The sequence below is a fragment of the Sprattus sprattus genome, assembly GCF_963457725.1.
Source record: "Sprattus sprattus genome assembly, chromosome: 3".
NCBI lineage: Eukaryota > Metazoa > Chordata > Actinopteri > Clupeiformes > Clupeidae > Sprattus > Sprattus sprattus.
Genome location: NC_137922.1, coordinates 20,855,950 through 20,878,002, shown reverse-complemented (window position 1 = coordinate 20,878,002; position 22,053 = coordinate 20,855,950). Strand labels below are relative to the sequence as shown.

Genomic DNA, 22,053 nt, shown 5'->3' with positions numbered 1-22,053 from the left:
AGAAGACTGAAATGTTGAAATTAGCCTATGGTCATGGAGTTCTTCTTTTTCGGAATAAAAATAGCACCTGCCCATCGCCACATCCTTGGAATCGTTTATTTTCTTCATATAATCACAATTAGCTTCCATAGATACTTCAAAACATGCGGCACTCCTCCGTAGACACGATAAGGATACCCTGTGAGGGCTGGGAGACAATGCAACCCTTGCTTACTGAGCAGTGTAGCATGGCACGATGCTTGTAAGGTTCTTGTCCCAAGGAAACACTTTCACCTACTGACTGCTTGTCTGAGAACAGGCGCAGCTTACAGTTCCTAGAAATCAGATGTTAGATGTTGCAAATCGTTGCGACATGTCTTCTTTTTTGGCAAACAGGCATGCCAAAGAAAGCTCCTGGATGCTCAGAAGCTACAAAAGGTTATTTTGTGGTGCAGGGCCTCGTTTCCAGAACGCGCACTTAGCCTAAAAAGGACTTAAAATCGTTCGTAAGAGGAATCCTACGTTGCAGACCGGTTTCCCGACGCGGCACTTAGCTTAAGTTTATCTTTCGTTGAGAAGAATTCTACGTGTGGTCAGGACCAGTAGTAACTTCACACTTAGCGATGCAATCCAGTAGTAACTTCACACTTAGCGATGCAATCCACCAGGGGCGTCGTTCGGCCTATTATAGAAGAAATCCAAACGATGTTCCTGTGTATAGCACATCATGAGAATGTCATAGTTTCACCTGCCTATTCCCATCAAAATAGAAATAAAGAATATTGAGTATTTGAAAATAAAGATTAGGCTATACAAAACTAGTGCAGTGCCTGTAGGAATTATGCATTCTGTAGTGTTAGCAGACGTAGAGCTGTTGGGTAGTGTAATGGCAAGACATATTTGCACTCCACATAGGTACAGGTTACACTGAAGTATTATTGTGATGCATGTTTCCTTTTCATTAAGCAATGTGTTAATGGTAGCCTTTTTGGAGAGTTACCAACAAATAAAGTTTGAGATTATGTAGTGGATGCAGTTGAATATAGATGTCAACGTTGCTGTCTAAACTATAAACTAAATGTCATAAAGAAAGAAATTATTTAAAATGAAGTTATGGTTGAAATAGGATCACTTCTTTATTGTAAGGGTAAGTGTAGGGTAAGAATGGTCATGCAGTTGGACTCAAATGTAGGTTAATTTTATTGAATGTATGTAGCCTACTGTACTGTATGACTTCGATGATGCTAGCTTTGACAGCCCACTCTCAGACAGATCGTAATAAATGTCCTTACAATGGGAACACAGTTTAAATACTCTGCTGGAGATGACGTTACTATCCCCGCCCCGAATTCAGTGCACAGTGCACGTTCGATGCACGCATAGGCTAGCTAATTTCGCAGCAATTAACGTAAACAGCTCCTAAGAGATACTTAAGAACTCGTGCACGTTGCGCTCGTGCACCTGACTTTAAGATGATGTTCGGGAAACGCTCGTAAGTAGAAAGCGTTATTGAGTCTACGATGTCGCCAAAATCCACGTAGGCCGTTAAGATACGTTGTTATCGGGAAACGAGGCCCAGTACAGTGACCTCTAAAATGGGTTTTTTCAGGTTGTGAATTACAATAAAAAAGTGTTTTGCTTTTACAGTTTGCTGTTTACTTATAGGTATTTTTAAGGCACGATTGTACATGCATGGGCAGGCCATCATTCATTGGTGATGGTGAACCTCTGCTCTGTCTGTCTGATTGTCAGTATGTGCCCGTTGAAGACACTCTTCCAGGTCCTCTCTCTCTCAACAACTCTCAAACTTCCTATTTTCTCTTGACAGAAATAATTACTATCAAAACAATTTGATTTGATATTTGATTTGATAAAGTGTAGCACTGTAAACTCAAAACACAACACTTCAATACAATAAACAGTAGTCTATTATTGCAGGAATGTAGACAAGAATCCGGCCTGGCTTTTAACCTCCCTGAAAAAAGGCAGAAATGTGTGTTGACAAGGGAAGTTAAACCGCCAAAGTGAATTAGTTCCTTGTTTGCTGTATAGTCAGCTCTCTTCACTACAGTACACTGTGTTATTGCAAAATACACTTTTTGTTCTGACCCCACGTTTGAAGCACACTAGAAGCAGTCATTGTCCTTTGGACTCCCCCTTCCCTTCATAAACAAGTTGAATGTGTATTTGCTTTATATATATGAATAGCTCTCTGTACACAACAAAATGTGTCCAGCTTTACCAAATCACCACACGTTGTGGTTGCATGTCTTGAGTCTGCCTGTTCACTCCCACAGCTTGGTTGTTGTTATGAGTGTGTGCGTGAGAGGAGTCTTAATTTGGTCACAAAGTATAGGGGTGTTGCATGCTCAAGACCTGTGGCGTGCATGGGACGCATCACGACACAACGACACAAAGACGCTTGAAGTTAACATTTGTGTGAATGCTTAACACAAAAGAGTGCTGAAATCATCTTTATAAATGCTGTTGTGATGTGTATTGCTGGTCAATGGTCAAACAACACAGTGTTTGTTCATAAGACCTGTTTCAAACAGTCTCTTTAAAGATGAGTTACATATTAGGTTAAATTACCAAGGTAACCGGCAGTAAAGTCCAAACAGAAATTCCAAAGAGTGACCAAAGAGTGATGACTTCAGTGATCTAGTCGCTTCAGTGGCTCTCAGGCGGTGCTACTAGCAGGCCTTTCCGTATGGAGGATGCAGCTGGTCAAAGGAACCTAGCATGCATGCAAGACTGAAAAAAAGTACCCTCCGTCTCAGTTTGCCCTCCCACTTGTGGTTGACATATCACAAACCCCCAAACACACGACGGCGTCCCTCTTGCTGCTGCACAGCCATGTGTTAGTATCAAATTAATACATTAGAATGAAAATGTCAGCACCAGCCTGACTCTGTTATTCCTTCAGCAGTATGGCCTCCATGGTGTGGCCAAACCTGGACTGGTCTTTTAAGTGAGGAGTTAGTGTCATACCTATGGAACTCATTACCACACCACATAAAAAATCCCCCACACTGTCATCATTCAAAAAAGCCCTCAAAACCCTCCTCTTCAGCCTTGCCTTCCCCAATTATTTATTTTTATTTTTACCTTTTTTCTGTCTTTATTACAGAGTTTATCGTTTGTTTTATTTTATCCCACAGTATGTAAAGCATCTTTGAGAACTTTGAAAAGTGCTAAGTCTGATGTATTAGTATTATTATTATTTTACCTGAGGAGTTAGTATTTTACCTGAGGAGTTAGTCTGTTACCTGAGGAGTTAGTCTGTTACCTGAGGAGTAAGTTTTTTACCTGAGGAGTTAGTCTGTTACCTGAGGAGTTAGGCCCAATCTCAATACTTCCCTTTACCCCTTATCTTACCCCTTACCCTCGAAGTTGCGCGTTCATGTGAGAGCTAGTGGTGTCTCAATACCCAATTTGATCAAGATTAAGGGGTAAGGTTAAGGGGTGTATGGCCCTTGTTTTTAAGATTATCGTTGAGCTCACTTGCTCCTCCAAGGGCTATCCCAGAGCACACAGCGAACCCAGCTCGGGAATTTTCAAAAAAAAATGGCTGCTTGAAGCGAGGAATATTTTACATGAATAAAGCTATCTACACAACTTTTTATATGTTTATAATGACTCGGTTTGATCTGAAATGAACGACACGAACGATGCATAGTATTGTAGGTCTTAACTGAAGCTTTCAAACGGTAGTTTTAGGTTACAGCTAGCGCGTATGCCACCACTTCATTGGGTTATATGGTAGCTTGCTAGGACTAGTCTGACTCCATGCATGTGTACAGATAACTTTATTATCCACGAATTACGTTTGATATCTGTGAATGACAGCACTTGCTTTGGAGACATCGATCCGTGCTTTACATGTACCGTCCACAAAACAATTACGACAGTCTAGTTTTGTGCTCTATACAGTCGTATATATTTGCAACCATAATTGAAACTTTTTTTAAATCGCTAGTTTCATAGCTCATACAGTCACGCATGTCTACAGATAACTTATCCTCGAATTCCGTTTGATATCTGTGAATGACAGCACTTGTTTGAAGACATCGACCTGTGCTTTACATGTACCATCCTGTATTATCCAGGGACGCCAAGTGACGTACCCGAAACCGAGTGGCGTCTCATTTCATAGGGGAAAGTTTTCAGCCCTTGGACCTTACTCTTGCAAGTGCTAGGGTTAAGACAAAGACAAAGACAAAGCAAAAGGGGCAAGGGGAAGAATCGAGATTCGGCCTAAGTCTGTTAGACTGAGGAGTTAGTCTTTTACTTGTCTGTTATTCTATTGTTTTGGTGCTATATGAATACAATTGAATTGAGTTGACTGTGATCACACCTACTGTGCAGGTGCGAGACATGTGGGCAATGCCTGTCACTATCGCTGCTCATGAACTGGGTAAGGTGGGTTCACGGCAAACCACAGAGGAGGAAGTATTCAGCATAGCTGCAGCATTCTCTACACTAGTAACAGCAACAGTAACAGAATGCTAGTGTTCACACAAGGAAGGAGTCAAAAGCTTTTAGGGATACTGGTAAAGGAATTCATTCCTTCACATACTTTATACAAAAGATGTTTCAATTACATGGCAAAACATGGATCACATGTGTGCACTGTGATGGGCATCATGGCGCCATGGCAGCGATGGGCAGGTGGGCTGGCAAGTGCTAGGGTGTGAAGATTGTTTATAGAAAGGTTGTGACTTTCCAGAGGCCTGTAACATCAAGGTTTGCCCCAGCCTTTGAACGCCATATAGAATCAGAATCAGATTTTATTGGCCAAGTAAGTTTGCACAAACAAGGAAATTGACCTGGTGAACTGGCTCTCAATGTGCTTACACAAAATACACATAACAACATAATACAAAAACAAACACAATATAAAAACAATATAGAGTGCTGATGACCGTATAAATAAACAAAAACATACAAAGAACGAGAGAGCCCAACACCGTGTCAGCCATCCACGGCGCCATCTTGGTGAAAGATGGGGTACCCAGGTGGAAAACAAACATCATTTCTAGCTTCACCTCTGTAGAGAGGGGATGGCTGTGATGAGGAACAGTCCACAATTTCTCAATTTCTTGGAACCCCTTAAGACACATTTACAAATGTACAAACTTGAATTGTTTTGCTGCTCAGATAAAACAGCTTGAGTCAACAAGAGAAAAGACGCTCACAGTTGCTCAAGTTTAGTCGGAAAAAGGAAGTTTACAAACAAGCCTCTAAAAAAGGTTTCTCTTTGGGCAGATTAGGAGTGACAAAGCATTTCTGAGGAAACAAGACTTAATTATAAAGGAGGTGGGGCTGTCCATATTTAATTAAAGGTTGCTTCTACATTTCACTCAGAGAAAACTATTTGGGTAAAAATGACCAATGAATTTAGATGTAAGTGAAGAAATTGGTGCATGAATAGAGAAGTGAAAAGATATGGAAGAAAGAAAAGATGACGGGTAGTAGAGCATGGAGATGTGAATCATAAAGGCTTGACTGAGGTAGTCCCAAGGTGCAGCTGTCAAAGAACTTTAGTTCAAAAGACCCTATATTTGCTACAGACTATTTTTAGATATTTCCGCGTCAACATCAGTACACTGTAGCAACACAAGGCCAACTCTAACATCCCTTAATGAGTGTTCGGATAGAAAAGGAAACTGGCCATTAAAAAAATCAGAGATTACAGTGAGCAATTTAATTGTTATCCGGAACCATAGGCACTATTGTTTACACATCACGCCTGATACTTGCTTAGGTAAACGCCCCTGTTTGCGGTGCTTGACTGGAAAAATGCAAAGTGCTAAGTGAGCAGAGGCCAAGTGCCTCAGGCCATGCACTGGTCCTTTGCTAAGCTTACCCACAGAGTGGTCCACTTCCTGACCCCCGCCACTGCCCTGCCTCCAGTCCACCCCCAGGGCCAGTTGTGCCCCCCTGCTGGGAGTTCCTAAGCAAATCAGGGCTAATTACGCCCAGACGATAAACAGCAGAAGTGACACCTGCAGGAGCCCACTGAAGCCCGGTGGGACAGGTAAAAGCTGACAATTCGAAATTCAGGTGTTTGGTTCTCTAAGAAATCTAAAAAATGGAATGACTAGAACAACACAAATGCCCACACTAGGACTCCAGACTAAGAGAAAAGCTTACAGGGCTATTCTTGGTGTGACAAACTCCTCAAGGGCAAGCTGTTTATCACACTTATGGCATGTGGCCGACTGATCAGCTTTCCAAATAACAAGACACAAGCAAGTTAATGCTGACCTCTGTGGGTACGGTCAAGAATCTGTTACAAGTCCACATGTCCCGTCACATGTGAAGCTGTGCTTTCTGTGACTCCTCTGAGAGGACATGTTCTGAAATTGAAACTTAAGCTTTACATTTTGTACTGTTAGAACATAGCATTATCATGCAGCAATTTGACACCTTTTGATTTGGTATGTTTTTACAGGCAAGTTTTTTTGGTGCACTCTTCAAATTCATTTTTATGGTATATGGCCATGTGAAGGACAGATAAACCTGCTATTTCCACTAGCCGCCCAGGCTATGTACTAGGTAGTTCTGTTGTCATGGGGTCGGAACGCCTCATGAAAATGAAATGTAAGCAGACACAGCACTATATAGCCAAAAGACACCAGCTTTTATCAGTGCCAACTGAGTTGTTTTCAAGGTTTCGGCCTTTTGTCATATTTCGGTATGCCATGGTAATTAGCTGGCCAGTTTTAGACCAAAACTCCATAATACTGCTTATGTGTGTGTGTGTGTGTGTGTGTGTGTGTGTGTATGAAGACATGCTGTTAGTGTGTGTGTGGGTGTGTGTGTGTGTGTGTGTGTGTGTGTGTGGGGGGGGGGGTAGTGTGTGTGTTTGTGTGTGTGTGTGTGTGTGTGTGTGTGTGTGTGTGTATTTGTATGAAGACATGCTGTTGCAGGTTGTTTTCTAAGTTAGGGTTCAGTTTGAGGTTAGGGTTAAACACTTAGCAACAGTATTTAGGAATACTATCTTAATAATAGTCTATTCTTACATATGTAGTTTGTTGAATAACTATTTCAATTTAGTTTATATATTGATATTGTCTCAACTCACTTCACTTCGCAGAGGTCAGGGGTTCGGTGAAACCACTGAAAGCAAAAAAAGGGGAAATAGCAACAGGCAGGACAAACTTCCCTTCTCACTAAAGGAAGAAAGAGGGAGTCATCGTGTTGAAATGTAGAAAGAGAAGGGGGGGCAGAGGGAAAGTACACAAAGGGTAGTTCTCCAGAAATGAATAGTTCTGCCATTAACCAGTAACCTCATGTCATTGGCCACTCTTACAAATGTTCTTTGGTCAGTGAAGCGCAGTATGAGTTATTTCCTGCTTTGCTCTTTCTTTCGTGCTCAAATGTCTACGTTCAACAATTATTCTTTGAGATGGAAATACTTTGTGTGTAGTAAAAGGTAGTTTAAAGAAGCATTCCGGATCAATTGCTATTCGCTAACGATATGCTAGCGGCTAAAACTAACAAAATCTCTTGAAATGTGCTGACTTTGACATTATGACAAACTAGTTACTCAACAACTGTCCTAACACAGTCAAACATCAAGCAAGTGCAACACAAGACAAAGCAAGACAGCAAATAAGCTACTTACTCGTTCGTCAGACAGTAGAAAGCCGGGTGGCGTCAGGCAATTCTACATTTAGCAGTTATATGCCTATGGACCCTGGTATGGCAATGGAACGGAGGCGATTCTCCATATTAAAAGTCATTGTAGCGCCCCAATTTTTTTCAAGCTGTTATTTTAAGGTAAAACTGCTAATCCTAACCCTAATCCTGAAGTATAATTGTTGCATACTGTTACTTTAAGAAGAGAAGAAACTGAAACTATTCGGAGCTCGGACAACATGCATCTTAACACCACATTTCGTAACCGGAAGTCCGAAATTGGACACCATTTACTTCCAAACACTGAAGGGTGATCTTCTCAGTGGATGTGGTCCCTAGTAGTGAAACAACTTGACATTTAAAAATATCAGTGCAGTTTATTTTTATGAAGTCTTCAAGGTGCTAAAGACACTTTAAATAAAGATAGCAATACAAATAAAAGATACATTTGGAAGTGCTTTTCATTGTACAAAACAGATTATCATAAACATAGATCAAATTGCATTCTACTTTAACAGTGCAGGAACTTTTCAATAACTTAGCTTTTATAATTTGAACATTCTTTATGGAGTATGCCATTCTGCATACTTCACACAATAAATAGTTGAGAGCTGTGAATACTAACACTCGGATGCCCACTGCAATGCATTATTCAAAGCCTATTTTATAACACTTCACACAGGTCTTATGGTCAAAGGGCACCAACTAGGCCATCACCACTTTAGCATGCATACTGAACACAGGAAAAAGCTGCATCACAAAGTTTGAACACAGTGTAATCCATATTTTATGCTCATAGAGTACTAAGGGAGCTACTTGAAAGATAAACAAAGATGTATCCATTTCAAGACACATATCTTTGGTATACGGCAGGTCGTTGCATCACCCTGCCATGCAAAGACAAATCAAAAAGTGACTTAAAGGCATATCTCCCTCTACTCAACAGGATACTTCAACGCCGTAATGCAATAAAGAGGTTTCTTATAGAAAGCATTCACCAACCTAGGCCTACTATGGAATCCTTGATAATGCAATCTAAATTATTAAGTATGTGAAATGTATGTGTGACTTTGAAATATAACCAAGGTCATATTTCACCCCGCAGCATTCCTAATTAAGGACAAACTCAACACATGGCTCAGATCCACTGCTACATCCTGTCCACTAAATATGGTGAGGGAACAGCATTTTGCTTAAGGACTTGGCAACATGAAACTAAGAGGTAGTCATCGCACCATGGGCGACCGGGCCTTCTCTTCTGCAGCGCCGCGACTGTGGAACAGTACCACTTAATGGCAGCACAGAGACTAACTAGACTGTTTTAAGACTGGCCTAAGAACCTTTTTTTTCTGAAAGGCGTTTCCTACTTTTTAAAAACGTATTTTTTTTTGCTTTTGTTATGAGCTGTTTTTATCTATGTAGCACTCTGAGATTCTGTTTGAATATAGAGTGCACTACAAATACAAATAATAATTATAATTATTATCATATCAAAAACCGTTGAGATCCAAAAGGACTCATCTACCAATTAAACTGAGTTTGAATTAATCATAATGGTCATTGTCATTGTAGATTGCCACTAGATGTTGTTTCATAATCACCATCTGGAAATCTTCAGTTTTCGTTTGAACGTATCTCATGTTATCTAAACCAGCAGTGCACAGAGAATTGCATGTTGAAATGTCATCGGTACTGCAGAGCATTTCCGTTTCAACTCCATGACAAATACACGTGATTGTAGAAAGTTGTCAAGGGCAGCACAAAAACTGCCTAGTTTGCGGTCCTCAAAATGCAAGACAAAGAATAAAATAACATACATGTGAAAGTTTAGAAAAAGACTTGGCTCGTTGTCCCCGGAGATTCGTCCCTCTTCCAACTGTATTCTTGTCCTTTACTGGAAGAAACCGCTCCATTCTCTCACAAGTGCCTTTTCACAAGCGCTCCTCCTCATTTTCATCTTCATCATCTTCTTCTTCCTCATCCTCTTTCACTTCTACCTCAGAGACCTCTTCTACACATTTGTGTGAGATTATCTGATGGATAATGAACATGACAACATAAGCAAATTTAACCAACCAAGTTAAGCCAACATTACATCATTGTTTTACAAACTTAAAAGTAGAAAGAAATCTGTGAAATCTATGTGTAAATCTATGTCTCTAAAATCTACAAAAGACAAATGAATGGCATCAGTGCTGGCATTGACTAAGGTAGCAAAGATAGAGATGAAGCTAAGATTAACTGGCTAACCAGCTACAGGCTACACTATTGTTACGCCAGTTTTACATCTTAAACCAGGTTACATTTAGAATGTTGAGAATTAATAATGTTAAAAATGCTTCATTCTTAAGATATGCAATCTGACTAAAATGTGCCTGCGTGAATTTGCTAAAACAGGATGTTGAAGATTATAAATTGGGAAATTGAAATGATTAACCAATCTGTGCCAGTAAACGTAGCAGTGAACGTCTTCCTCCAAGCCCAAGGTTGCTCCCCTTATCGTTCCCTTTTTAAAGCAGGTGTGATCAAGATGGAGCGTTAGGTCCATGAATAGGAACAGAAACACTGTAAGCAGTATTCAGAGCACTAGTGTTGGTCATTGGTAACTTGTTAAAAACAATATTTACTTTTGTTTGCCTTAGTGTGTCTTGCCATCTCTTTTTCGTTTCGTCCACTTCTCTACTTATCTACATGTAGATGCCTGCTACACCGTTTGGTCTGTTGGTTATAGCTGCAGTTTGAATATTAAAGATTTGGTTCTGAATGGTGTAGAGTAACTGCCCTGTATTATCACTCTGTTTGATGATCTAATTTGCGTCTATTTCCTGATCACTGAACTTTTTATTCCTTTTAATGTCAGTAAGTAGTTCCATGATTCCATTGAATTGCGGCCAGTTCAGTTGCGGGTGCCGGTCAGAGGGCGGAGACATGCTTAAAATGAAAAGGCACATTGTGAGCTTTCTGTGGACTGGCCAAGTTACTGCATGTGCTGCCTTCGCAACCTTCAGAGTGTTTCTGAAGGTTGACCTTGACAGCCCTGGAAGCTAAGAGTTACTGCTCCAATATATCAAGTCAATCACGCAGAGGGAATCATTATGCCAAGATAGCATACAAGAGGAGGCTTGCAGTAACAATGTATGGCAGGTGTGGCAAGGGGTCCAACACATCACCAACTACAGGTCCAGCAACTTAACTGCAGCAGACGGTGATGACTCGCTGGCTGAGGGGCTAAACTGCTTTTTCACCCGCTTTGAGGTTGAAACACCAGATGTGACCACGCCACTTCCACTAGACCAGAGTAGCCACACCCTCACAGTGCATGAACAGGAGGTAAGGCGGGCGGTGAACCCAAGAAAAGCTGCAGGACCAGACGGTGTGACTGAGAGGGTGCTGAGGGACTGTGCAGACCAACTGGCTGGTGTGTTCACCAACATATTCAACCAGTCCCTATCCCAGTGCTTGATTCCACCCTGCCTGAAGACCTCCACAATTATTCCTCAACCTAAAAAGACCACTGCCAGCACCCCTAACGACTACCGACCAGTGGCACTTACACCTATCATTATGAAGTGTTTTGAGAAACTGGTCCGGAGTCACATCACAAAAAGCCTGCCACCCACGTTTGACCCCCACCAGTTTGCATACAGAGCAAACAGGGCTACAGAAGATGCCATTGCCACAGCTCTCCACACCACACTTACACACATGGAACAGAGAAGGTATTACGCCAGGCTGCTCTTCATAGACTTCAGCTCTGCTTTTAACACGATCATACCAAGCAGACTGGTCACCAAACTGATGGACTTAGGGCTCTCACAGCAAATCTGCTACTGGATAAAAAAAAATCCTGACAGACCGCTCCCAGAGTGTTAGAGTAGGATCCCATCTCTCACCAGCTCCCCACAGGGCTGCGTGTTGAGCCCCCTACTCTACACCTATCTATACCCATGACTGCATCCCCTTCAACGGGAGCAAAGCCATCATTAAGTTTGCAGATGATACCACCGTAGTGGGGCTCACCTCAGGAGGAGATGAGACTGCATACAGGGAGGAGGTGCAAAGGCTGTCGACATGGTGCACCTTGAACAATCTTGTCCTCAACACCTCCAAGACAAAAGAGCTGATAGTCGACTATAGGAAGAATAAATCGGACATGCAGCCTATTGCCATCAATGGGGAGAGAGTGGAGCAGCAGTGGAGCAGCAGAAAGAAAGGTACTCCAGAGGGTAATTAACACAGCGCAAAAAGTAATTGGCTGCTCTCTTCCATCTCTTGAGGACATCTATAAAACACGCTGCCTCAGAAAAGCCCACAGCATCCTCAGAGACTCAACACACCCTGGTCACCACCTATTTGAACTGTTGCCCTCAGGGAGACGCTTTAGGACCCTCAAAGCCAAAGCCATCATAGCACTTAACAATGCAAAAAACTGACCTGTATTTGTCTCTCTGTTGTGTTATATGTCTTGTGTTGTTATAGTGTAAATATGTATATATATATGTTCAATCTATATTTGTATTGTTTTTGTGTCTGAGAGCTGCTACCTTAATTTTGTTGTACTTGTGCAATGACAAATAAATATATTCTGTTCTATGCACCAACTTTTCAATTCATGTGAGTCAGTTGCCAAACATGGGCTAAGCAAACCTTTGATCCTTTGAGGCTGAATGAGATCATATTTTTTTGGACACTCTGTCACGTCACTCACAAATTGAAGAATGGAATGACTGAAGGAAGGTGAGAAACCAAAAAGGTGTTTGTGTTGCATCTGTACTTTCCCATTGGTTAAGTAGCAAGCAAGCAAGCAGAATCACAAATTTGTACGAGCTGAAGAAGTTCTTAGCGATGCATGGTTCTGCGGACAGTATGCGCAGCTTCCTGAAATTCATGGCAGACTTATGCTTTTATTCATTGCAGAAGTCAAGTATGCATTTGGGTTGTCTCTTGACACCATTTTAGACCACAGACCATGACAAACCAGTCTATCTATACTCCAGCTACTTGTCTTCCTCACCTCCCCCACAGTCACAGTTTGAGCACAGAAATGTTTTGTTCCTTTTCAGTCTCATTTCAGGAACTGTACTTACTTTTGCCCCATTTTAAGAAGGATGTTTTTTTTGGTTCTTTTTTTTTTGCCAGCTGTAACCTTTCAAGACCAACAGTAACTTTTTGTCTGAGTCTTCTGGCTAACATAAACTGGTTTGTTGTGGTTAGTGGTCCCAGTGGTGAGATTCAGGTACTACTATAAAGGGAATGACCCCACTGTTGAGGCAGTTGTAGAGTGACATTATAAGTACCTGGTAAAGTACCTGAGATGTTATGTCTTTCTCTAGTAGACCTTTAATCTTGATGGATGGGCCTGGGATAGGTGGGAACAGTTTATAAAAAATCCTGCCAAAACAAAACTTCAATTAGTCCACAGCATTTGATTACACTGCATGTAATCAAAGGCCATAGCTGACACCTTAACCCATAACGCTGCAGAAACTGTCATTTCTAAATTGGAGGCCAATCAGCCCAACACTGTAGTGATAGGAACGAATGTGTGAGCGAACAACTTAAGGTTCCATCTTTTTCTGTGCCTGCAAGTTCCTGTTTTTGACTGTTTACGCTATATGAAATGCAAGCAGTGCTATTTTAGAGACTGACAAACCCACAACAGACACACACTCACACATTGTGTGGATATGTGTGAAATGTCAGATACACAAAACTTCTACCCAGTATCATAACTGTTCTAAATATTGACAGGGGCATACTGACATACCTAATACTTAAAGTAATACTTAAAACTTAAGGCAATACTTTATAGTTAAGGTAATTAGTATGGTATACTTCTTCTCTATACCCATATTAATACAAACTGTACTTATATACAGTATATATATATTTAAGTGTAAGGTTACACACACACACACACTTATTTGCACACTGCATCACTCTCTCAGCGGCTGTCTGATAAGAGTGCATTTGTGTCTAAAACTGAGACTTGTTTCGGTTTCAGGATGCCTAATATGGGGGTAATACAGAGTGCCTGGTCTTTGAGTATTCAGTCACAACATCTAAATCTTTTCCTCTCAAGATGTTCTCTTTTTATGAAACCAACCAATTACGTTCCAATTTCTCACTTTCAACTACATTTTCATAAGCTTCAAGTGACATTATCATCTTAGCCTGTATCAAGAGATCAAACCACATAGTGCTAGTTACCTGAATTTGCAGAGTAGTAATATAGCCAAGAGGCTCATGGGAAGTCCAAGAGCAATTGTGACCATCACCCCGATATGGAAGTCTGGTTGGAGAATCAATGGGCCCAGGTCTAAAGGAAAGATATGACACTAACATTCAATGAACTGACAGTGTACTTCAACAAAACAGTACTACAGTTTCACAGATTCACAGGTTTATGTGTTTGACAGTTATATGTTACAAATGGTGACAGAATGTCCTGATGAGCTGGCAAAATGTACTTGGGGTAAAGGCCATCTTACTTAGAATAGAAGTCCAGTCACTCCAATAAAGAGAGCCATGGCAGGCGTCAAGCATCTTTACTCTCATCTGGATTTTGTATGTCCGGGTCTGATCAATGTTCGGCTCGGAATGGCTCAGTTTTTGGCTCAAATTTCTGACCTGTGGATAAGATAATACATCCAGGGGGCACACACACACGCACACACACACACACACTTATTTGAACTGCGTCAGAGTGTATACTCTTGCACACTCAAAAACCCATATAAACAAAAGGATAGTTTTTACAAACTACCTACCTCATCATTAATCCTCAGTTCATAGCTGAAGCACGAAGGATTTTCCGTCCGTGATTTACTTTTGGGCAGATCCCATTCCAGGTACAACTGATCCGACTGAATCGTTGTATTAATGAATTGAGGGGGATCCAGTTTTTCTGTGAAACAGAACATGAAGAGTGAGATCCACCACCATTGATGATATCATGATATCCACTATTACCCGCCACAGGCTTAGGGTAGCAGAAGAAGGCAGAAGGTTCATGCTGAGTGGCTTCTTACCGACTCTACGGATGTCCCACTTCTGAGTCTGTATGTACCAGATGCCTGGGAAGTTTACATTCAGTCGCAGAATGATATGATCTTGAGGCACCTGGTTGCCAAGCACTGTGGAGTAAACTGGGGCAGGAACATCTTCCTTATGGCTCACAAGTCCCTTTTCAGGTTCCGTGTCACTACAAAGTCTATGGCACAGAGCAAAGCTGTGAAAGAGGCAGCGTATAGAGGCACCTTTCTCTGCTGTTCCCTGTACATTCAACTGAACCATTTTACAGAAAGGAAGCCTTAACTTGCTCAGAACTAGTAGTTTTGTAGACAGTTGCAATAATGTACGAAATGTACAAAAAAGTAGATAAAAACACATGACAAGAAAAATGAAACTGTTGAAAATGCACCTGAAAACAATGTACAGTATTCTATGGACGGTCCCTCCTGGAATCAATTGATCCTTGACTTTTTTTATTCCTTTAACTTGTCTGAAGAGAACTATTCACTAATCTCAAACAACAGCCTTCAATATTCCTTGAATACCAAATAACCACTTGGCATCACACTGAAATTGAGTCTTACAGATAGGAAATGGAATACTGAGCATGTTCCGGAACACCGCTTGTATCCCAGCTGAAGTTAAGATGGTTCTGCATGTCCACTATGCAGCTGATATTTAGAGGCAGACGGCCTGAGAAAACTGGAGAAACGGAGAGAAAAAATAAATAGTTGGAGAACTGACCCTTTTTAAAGGCTCTTATAACACCTGAAAAACAAAATCCACCATGGCTGAAGAAAACAGTCTGCGATGAAGATCAGCACACCGTCTAACAGAGCTGGTATGTCCTCTTCAATGCTATAATCGGGGTGTTCTACGATGTATGTTGAGTCCTTGTGTTCCATTATTCCGTTGCCATTCGTCAAAAATAAACTGATTCCCTGCTGGTAAAGGAACATGTCATCTTGATGAGTCAAAAATATTCTAAACTTTATCAAAATATCATCAGGGAGTATAACTTGTGATAATTTACCTGATAGCTCAAGTCTGTGTTGCTACATTGTTGAGAAAAGTTTTTGAGACTTTCATAGTCACCTATGGAATATAAAACAAGAAATGACACACTCAACAACACTCAAACAACACAAAACTCTTGGTTGAATTGGGCATGATTATATATGTAATGTATGTTTGTGTGTGTATGTGTGTGTTGTGTCTGTTTGTTTGTGTGAGTGTGTACATTTTAAGTCACACACCCTCCTCTGAACCAACATGGACGGAGAAGATTACCCAGAGGCCCAGTGCTTGCCATAGTGGACACACACACATGATGCTGTAAGAAGACAGAACAAAGGAAAAAGAAGTTAACTGTCAAATTAATGTTTGGGATAGATAGATAGATAGATAGATAGATATCTAGAAAGATAGATAGAAAGAAAGATGGATAGCTAGATAGATAGACAGATAGACAGACAGACAGACAGACAGACAGACAGACAGACAGACAGACAGACAGACAGACAGATAGATGGATAGATAGTTGCTTACTGTAATGCGGTTTAAACATAGTCAGTCAAATTCAAGTCAAGTCTTATCTGAGTCAGCTGAGTACTATCATACAAAGTATTATCAAGTTTTATAACAGTATTTAACAGTAATTATGAAAGCCAAATGAACATCAGAAAAATACATGTATATAAGGACTGAACAATTTAAACAAAATACCAATGATATACAGGGTATACACTCAAACACACAAATACACAAATAAACAGACACAGATAGATAGATAGATAGATAGATAGATAGATAGATAGATAGATAGATAGATATAGATGGATGGATAGATGGATAGATAGATAGATAGATATCTAGAAAGATAGATAGATAGAAAGATGGATAGATAGCTAGATAGACAGACAGACAGACAGATTAGCTACAACTAGATTTTAGATTAGGCACCTGAGTCAGCTGAGTACTATCATACAAAGTAATACCAAGCCATATAACAGTATTTAAAAGTAATTAGGAAAACCAAATGAATATCAGAAAAATAGATAGGGACTGAAAATGTCTAACCTTCACACTGGGTGTCCACTCTGGTCATAGAGCTCAAGATGGGCCACATTGATGCCAGCCCCTCAGACTCAAACTCCCAAAAGAGCTTTGTGCTCAACACGCGCGCGCACACACACACACACAGGCACTCAGCACCGAAGGGGAAGTTCGCTTCTTTGCCACTTACTGGAAAGCAGTACAACAGGAAATGGCATCACTGCTACCAATGAGGTGACTGCAAGAGACCAGAGCAATCAGAGACAGGGACACTGCTGTGACACATACCCATGCTATGCATTGTAAATATTCAGGTGATTTGTTTTTGATTTGTGATGTTGTATTTGTTACTCTGCTACAGTAGAGATCTATCATTTATGGACAGATGGAGTGGGATCCTCAAGAACTTACACAAACAAACAACAAACAAACAAACAAACACACAAAACTAAGATAAAACGTACAACTTCCATGAAATATGAGCGCTGACTGAGAAATAAATCTCTGGTGGACAGTTTCAATGTAGGTTTACAGTACGTTTCCGTTAGCATGTTGGGCTACAATTGTAATCTTTAGTGTTTTGTAGGCTATTAGATAATGTAATAACCTGGTACTCAAATATTGCTATTCAGTATGTAGTCTTTGAAGTTTGAAAATACACTATGTTATTTTGTGAAAATGCAAGAAATGGTTTTACAACATAATGTCACCAAATATATTGCCAAAATACATTTGTTAAAAACTTGCTTTCTTGTAGCAGTATCAATGGTGGTGTTTGTTGGTGTTTGTGAAGCAAGAGTTGAGGTTAGCTAGTAAGCTCAAAGTCTTGAGTACTGTATAATACCTCTTGAGATATTGTAGAGAAATACAATGGTTGTAATACAGTTGTGAGGTAAACATGGAGCAGTTTTGCAAAAACAAGTGTCATGTAAGATCATGCAGAAAGGCCTGTTTTCTAAAAAGATGACAGTGCAGTTTCTACAGGCGCGGACTGTAAGGGACAGCCAAGTATGAATTAAAGGGTTTCTGCATAGGGGATGCAGATTAGTCAAGGACAGGCGAAACCTCCCAAAACAAGTCGTAAACAGAGTTTTTAGAACATAGACCACACACACTCTTACAAGTCACCGTTTTCTTCTTAGTGAAGAGAATATTTTGATTGGCTCATCTTTAAAAAGTGTTTAGTTTGCGATTGGAAAAGCATAGTGATGAAAATGTAGTACAAAAAGTAAGTGCCCTGATTTTTGACATGGATGCTCCATGCACCACCACTGAAATTGGATTGAAGTCTGCAAGATTGGATAAACTTCAGTTCATTGTATTCGGTCGTCTGCCTCTTCTTGGTACTAACTTTAAGATTTGAAGACTAGTTCGCTACAACAATCTCACTGAGAAACACGGCACACGAGTCCCCTGTAGTAGAAGGGATACTACTGCCCTCTAGTGTTTCAATTTACAGTAAAACTAATTTACTCAGTTCAGTGTTGACCAAAATGCTACAAGTACATGCGTGCTCTGAGAGAATTGTCTCAGTCAGGTCAGCATTTCCATGCGTTCTTGGAGGTGATATGTACTTAAACGTAACGTAAACATGGGTTTGTGACAATAGTTTCGAAAGAATACAATCCCCATATAGGTTCATTGTTTTTCATGTATGTGTTATGACATGGGAACTGAAAAATGAAAATATAAAGTTATTTAAGTTTTATGATTGTCTTGTTTGTTTTGTTTTGCTTTTCTGTCAGTTGTCCCAGGCTTATCCCAATAAGTAATTACAATGTCAACATTCCTGCTTTCATTCAGTTTTTCTCCATTGCTTTGGATCATTTCACGAAACAGAAATTACATTCTCAAAGCTTTTAATACATTTGCCAAAATAAGCTAGATGGTTTAGCAAAACACTATGGCACACAGACAACTCATCAGTCAAAACTAGTTCCTTTTCTCATACAAATAGTCAGTTCCCCCAAAATAAAACCAATGTACCTTTGGCATTGTTTAAACACTGCAGGTCAAAACGTTTATATGTTTTTTCAGTATGGCAGTGGACCATAAAAATATCCCTCATGTGCTCCCTTGCTATGCAACAGGGGAAGAATTGTGTGCATGCCGCAACCATCCCTTACACTGATCTGCTGTGACATCGACACAAGCAGCATCCATTGCCTGGAGAAGGGACCTTTGGTTTAGAGTCCGATGCTCGTAGACCCTCCACCTCCATGCAGAGAAAAATTCCTCGATAACATTGAGGTATGGGGAGTAAGGTGATTAGAGCACCATCAGCATCCTTGGATGGGCAGCGAACCACGCCCTGATGAGCGTCCCTCGGTGGAAGCTAACATTGTCCCACACAATGACAAATGTAGGCAAGTGAGGCCCTACCAAACACCCCTTATGTAGAGGGATAAGATCAGAGTGCAGGCGGTCCAAGAACACCAGGAGCTTCTGGGTGTTGTATGGGCCAAGACTGGGAATGTGGGTGACTACACCATTCTCTGAAATGGCAGCACACTTGGTGATGTTGCCCCACGTGCTGGCCTGAGACAGCCACCTTTGCTCCTCTTCCTCTTCTTCTTCCGCCTCTTCCTCAAGCAGGGAGTTGCCATTGGTTGTTTCCCTGGCCAGGTGCTTCCATGTTCATAAATTGTACTGAACTTGGTCAAGCTCTAGATATTTGATGGAAGCATTTATACTCCTGAATAGGACCTGTCAGCTAACTTAACTTACTGTGTGATCGGTGATCGGATGTGTGAATCTCCCCCTTGATCAGTAAAGTTCTAGTTGCACCTGAAAATGTAGCCGGTGGTCCAAGAGATCCGTATTACAGTATATACCATGATGTTTTTCATGGTATTAGGGTATGTGCCTGAAGGATTTTGACAGTGGGGTGAACTATTGTGCAGGTGATGATGTACACAAGGAAAGCATGTTTTGCAGAGAACGACGACTTGACTGAGAAGCAAGATATATTCAATTGGTAATTGGGCTAACTGAAGGCAATTGAACCTAACCATTTTCAAAGATGTGCTAAATCATTTGAAATATGTGCAAACTCTAGGCAATTGTACTTGTACTGTCATTTACAAGAATGTGTTAATGCAATTGCAATTTGATTAAAGGAATGAGAAATTCCAATCTGTTGTGAACAAGTGCCCAGTGGTTTTGAGGTTTGCATGTGCTGTTTCGTGAAATGATCCAAAGCAATGGAGAAAAACTGAAACACAGTTTAAAATACGACAGACACAATCTTTATCAATGATTGAGAAAAGGGAACTCGACCAGTTTTTGTGTAAACTCTCACAAGTAAGACTCTCATTATAGCATCCCGTTGATTGCCTGGATACTGGAACATCATGAAAGAATATGTAAACTGTATTTTTACACTTGGTAAACATAGAAGACAGGCGGGGGTTATGGTTATTTGTAATTACATTCTGGTTAGTTTTAGAGCCCCTGTCAGTAATATATTTATAATCCCAAATTAGCCTGCTTTGTGGTCTTCTCAAAATGCGTATGCACTAGAGAACATAATGCAGACAGTCTTAAACTAGCACATGATGTGGATCCCACTACTGTGCTCTTTGTAGTGAGGCGTGTCTTTGCTGTGTGCAGAAGGCAGGCTCAAATATTCAGCTACGAATCCAGAGGAACTGTTGGCTCATTACACATCTTACAGGTTTAGCCAGATGCTTAAACACCAGGGAAATCACACAAGGGGATTTATACAACACACTCACTCTTCATTGCTAACTAAAAATACACGCAGATGAACAAAATGGGTAAATTCCACCATTCCAATTTAGAACATTAAAACACAATTCTGCAGAGATCAGCATTTGCAAATGGAACCTTGGGAAACACCGCATAATAGCAATAAGGAAGTCCACAGTTTCACCACATCACTCCCGCTAGTAGCCACACTGTACCACTGACTGCAGTATACACAAGTTATTGGCAAAAGGCAGTCTGCATATTCATACGTATTCCCTCTATTATGTCCTCAGTTAAGAGCTGTGGGAAAACTCACCTCCAGCACACATAGGGGATACTGTAACAGGATCTAGTCCCTGGGCCAATCAGGAACATAGCAGGAACAAGTGTTCACTTTCTGTGAGGGCAACATCAATAGCCAGAAATGTGTACCAGCATATGGGTAGTGCTCTGGTCAAGTCTTGTTTCTCTAGTAGGAAAACCATGAAATGAATATCTGTGTTCAATCGGATTTATTCCAGACATACAGATAAAAACATATCCAAGCCACAGTATGAAGTACATTTGAAGACATACCTTCAAGACAAACCTGACAGAGAATCATCCCAAACACATTCAGATTCTGGCAGTTGAGTTAGGGGTATGGAGGTACCAAGTTTGGACGGACCCTGAGTAAATCCATTGATACTTGTTCAGGCACGGTTCTTGAGACTATTTTATTGTTTGGGCGCTATATAAATAAAATGGAATTTAATTTAATTGTTTTCTTGCACTTAAAAATGTTTATGGGCAGTACTAAACTTGAATAGTTAATCAGGTTTTGTGACTGTAATAAACTGTGTGTACCGTATTGTTTCTACAGAGTCAGATATGTCTCCTGTCCACATATAGTGCATGTATAAAGGAAGGTGTGCTATAAAAAATAAAAAAAAGCTTAATATTCTGTAAAAAGAAATTCAGAAAGGGATGTAGCTCAAACTGCTAGGTCTTAAGACTACTAACACCATGTACTAACTACTAGCCAGTACCACCAGGGAGAGCTCCAGAGAATGCATGGTTGCCTAAAGGTTAGACCGGCCATGTATACAGGCAGGTTTGCTATGAGATCGTTAAATGTAGCCCATCACCATCTCTATTCTTAATCCTTTTTATAGTTTCCTGTACTGAAGTTATTCTGTAACCATTATATGATAAAACTTAAATGTACCAGAAAACCAGTATGTAGCTCTTCAACAGATGAGTCTGGATTTATTCCGGTTCCTGTCCCAATTCCTTAGCAAAGGACGTTGTCTTTTGTTGTTTCAAATATGTTTATAGAGAAACATGTCCTATAACAGTGAAATTGACAATGGACAATTATATGTTTCCTTTTCATTTTACAAAAAACCAACAAACAAACAGGGAAGACAAATGTGAACAAACATCACAATGTGAACAAAGTGAGCACACCCTTCCACCACAATCCCCCTCCCTGCCTCACCATAACCCACCTATCCCTCCCTAGGAGTGCATTTTACTTGGGTCTAGACCAAAGGTTGCCACATTTTCTGAAAGTCCCTCAGCTTGTCTTTCAGAATACATTTCATTTATCCGTCAAGTCAGTCAGCCAGTGTTTGAAAGAGGGCACCTCTTTCTTTTTCCAGATAA

At 40.6% G+C, this 22,053-nt stretch overlaps 1 protein-coding gene across 1 annotated transcript; it reads right to left on the bottom strand.

Moving 5' to 3' along the window:
- Positions 1-8,090: 8,090 nt before the first annotated feature.
- Positions 8,091-15,545, bottom strand: LOC308362668 (interleukin-5 receptor subunit alpha-like; the record flags this gene model as incomplete). The annotated part of the gene is made up of 8 exons (XM_080835397.1): positions 8,091-9,659; positions 12,924-13,017; positions 13,837-13,945; positions 14,118-14,256; positions 14,397-14,533; positions 14,658-14,839; positions 15,225-15,342; positions 15,467-15,545. The coding sequence occupies 8 exons, from the start codon at positions 15,543-15,545 to the stop codon at positions 9,558-9,560; spliced, it is 960 nt and encodes a 319-aa protein (XP_080691523.1). The 3' UTR covers positions 8,091-9,557.
- Positions 15,546-22,053: the final 6,508 nt, after the last annotated feature.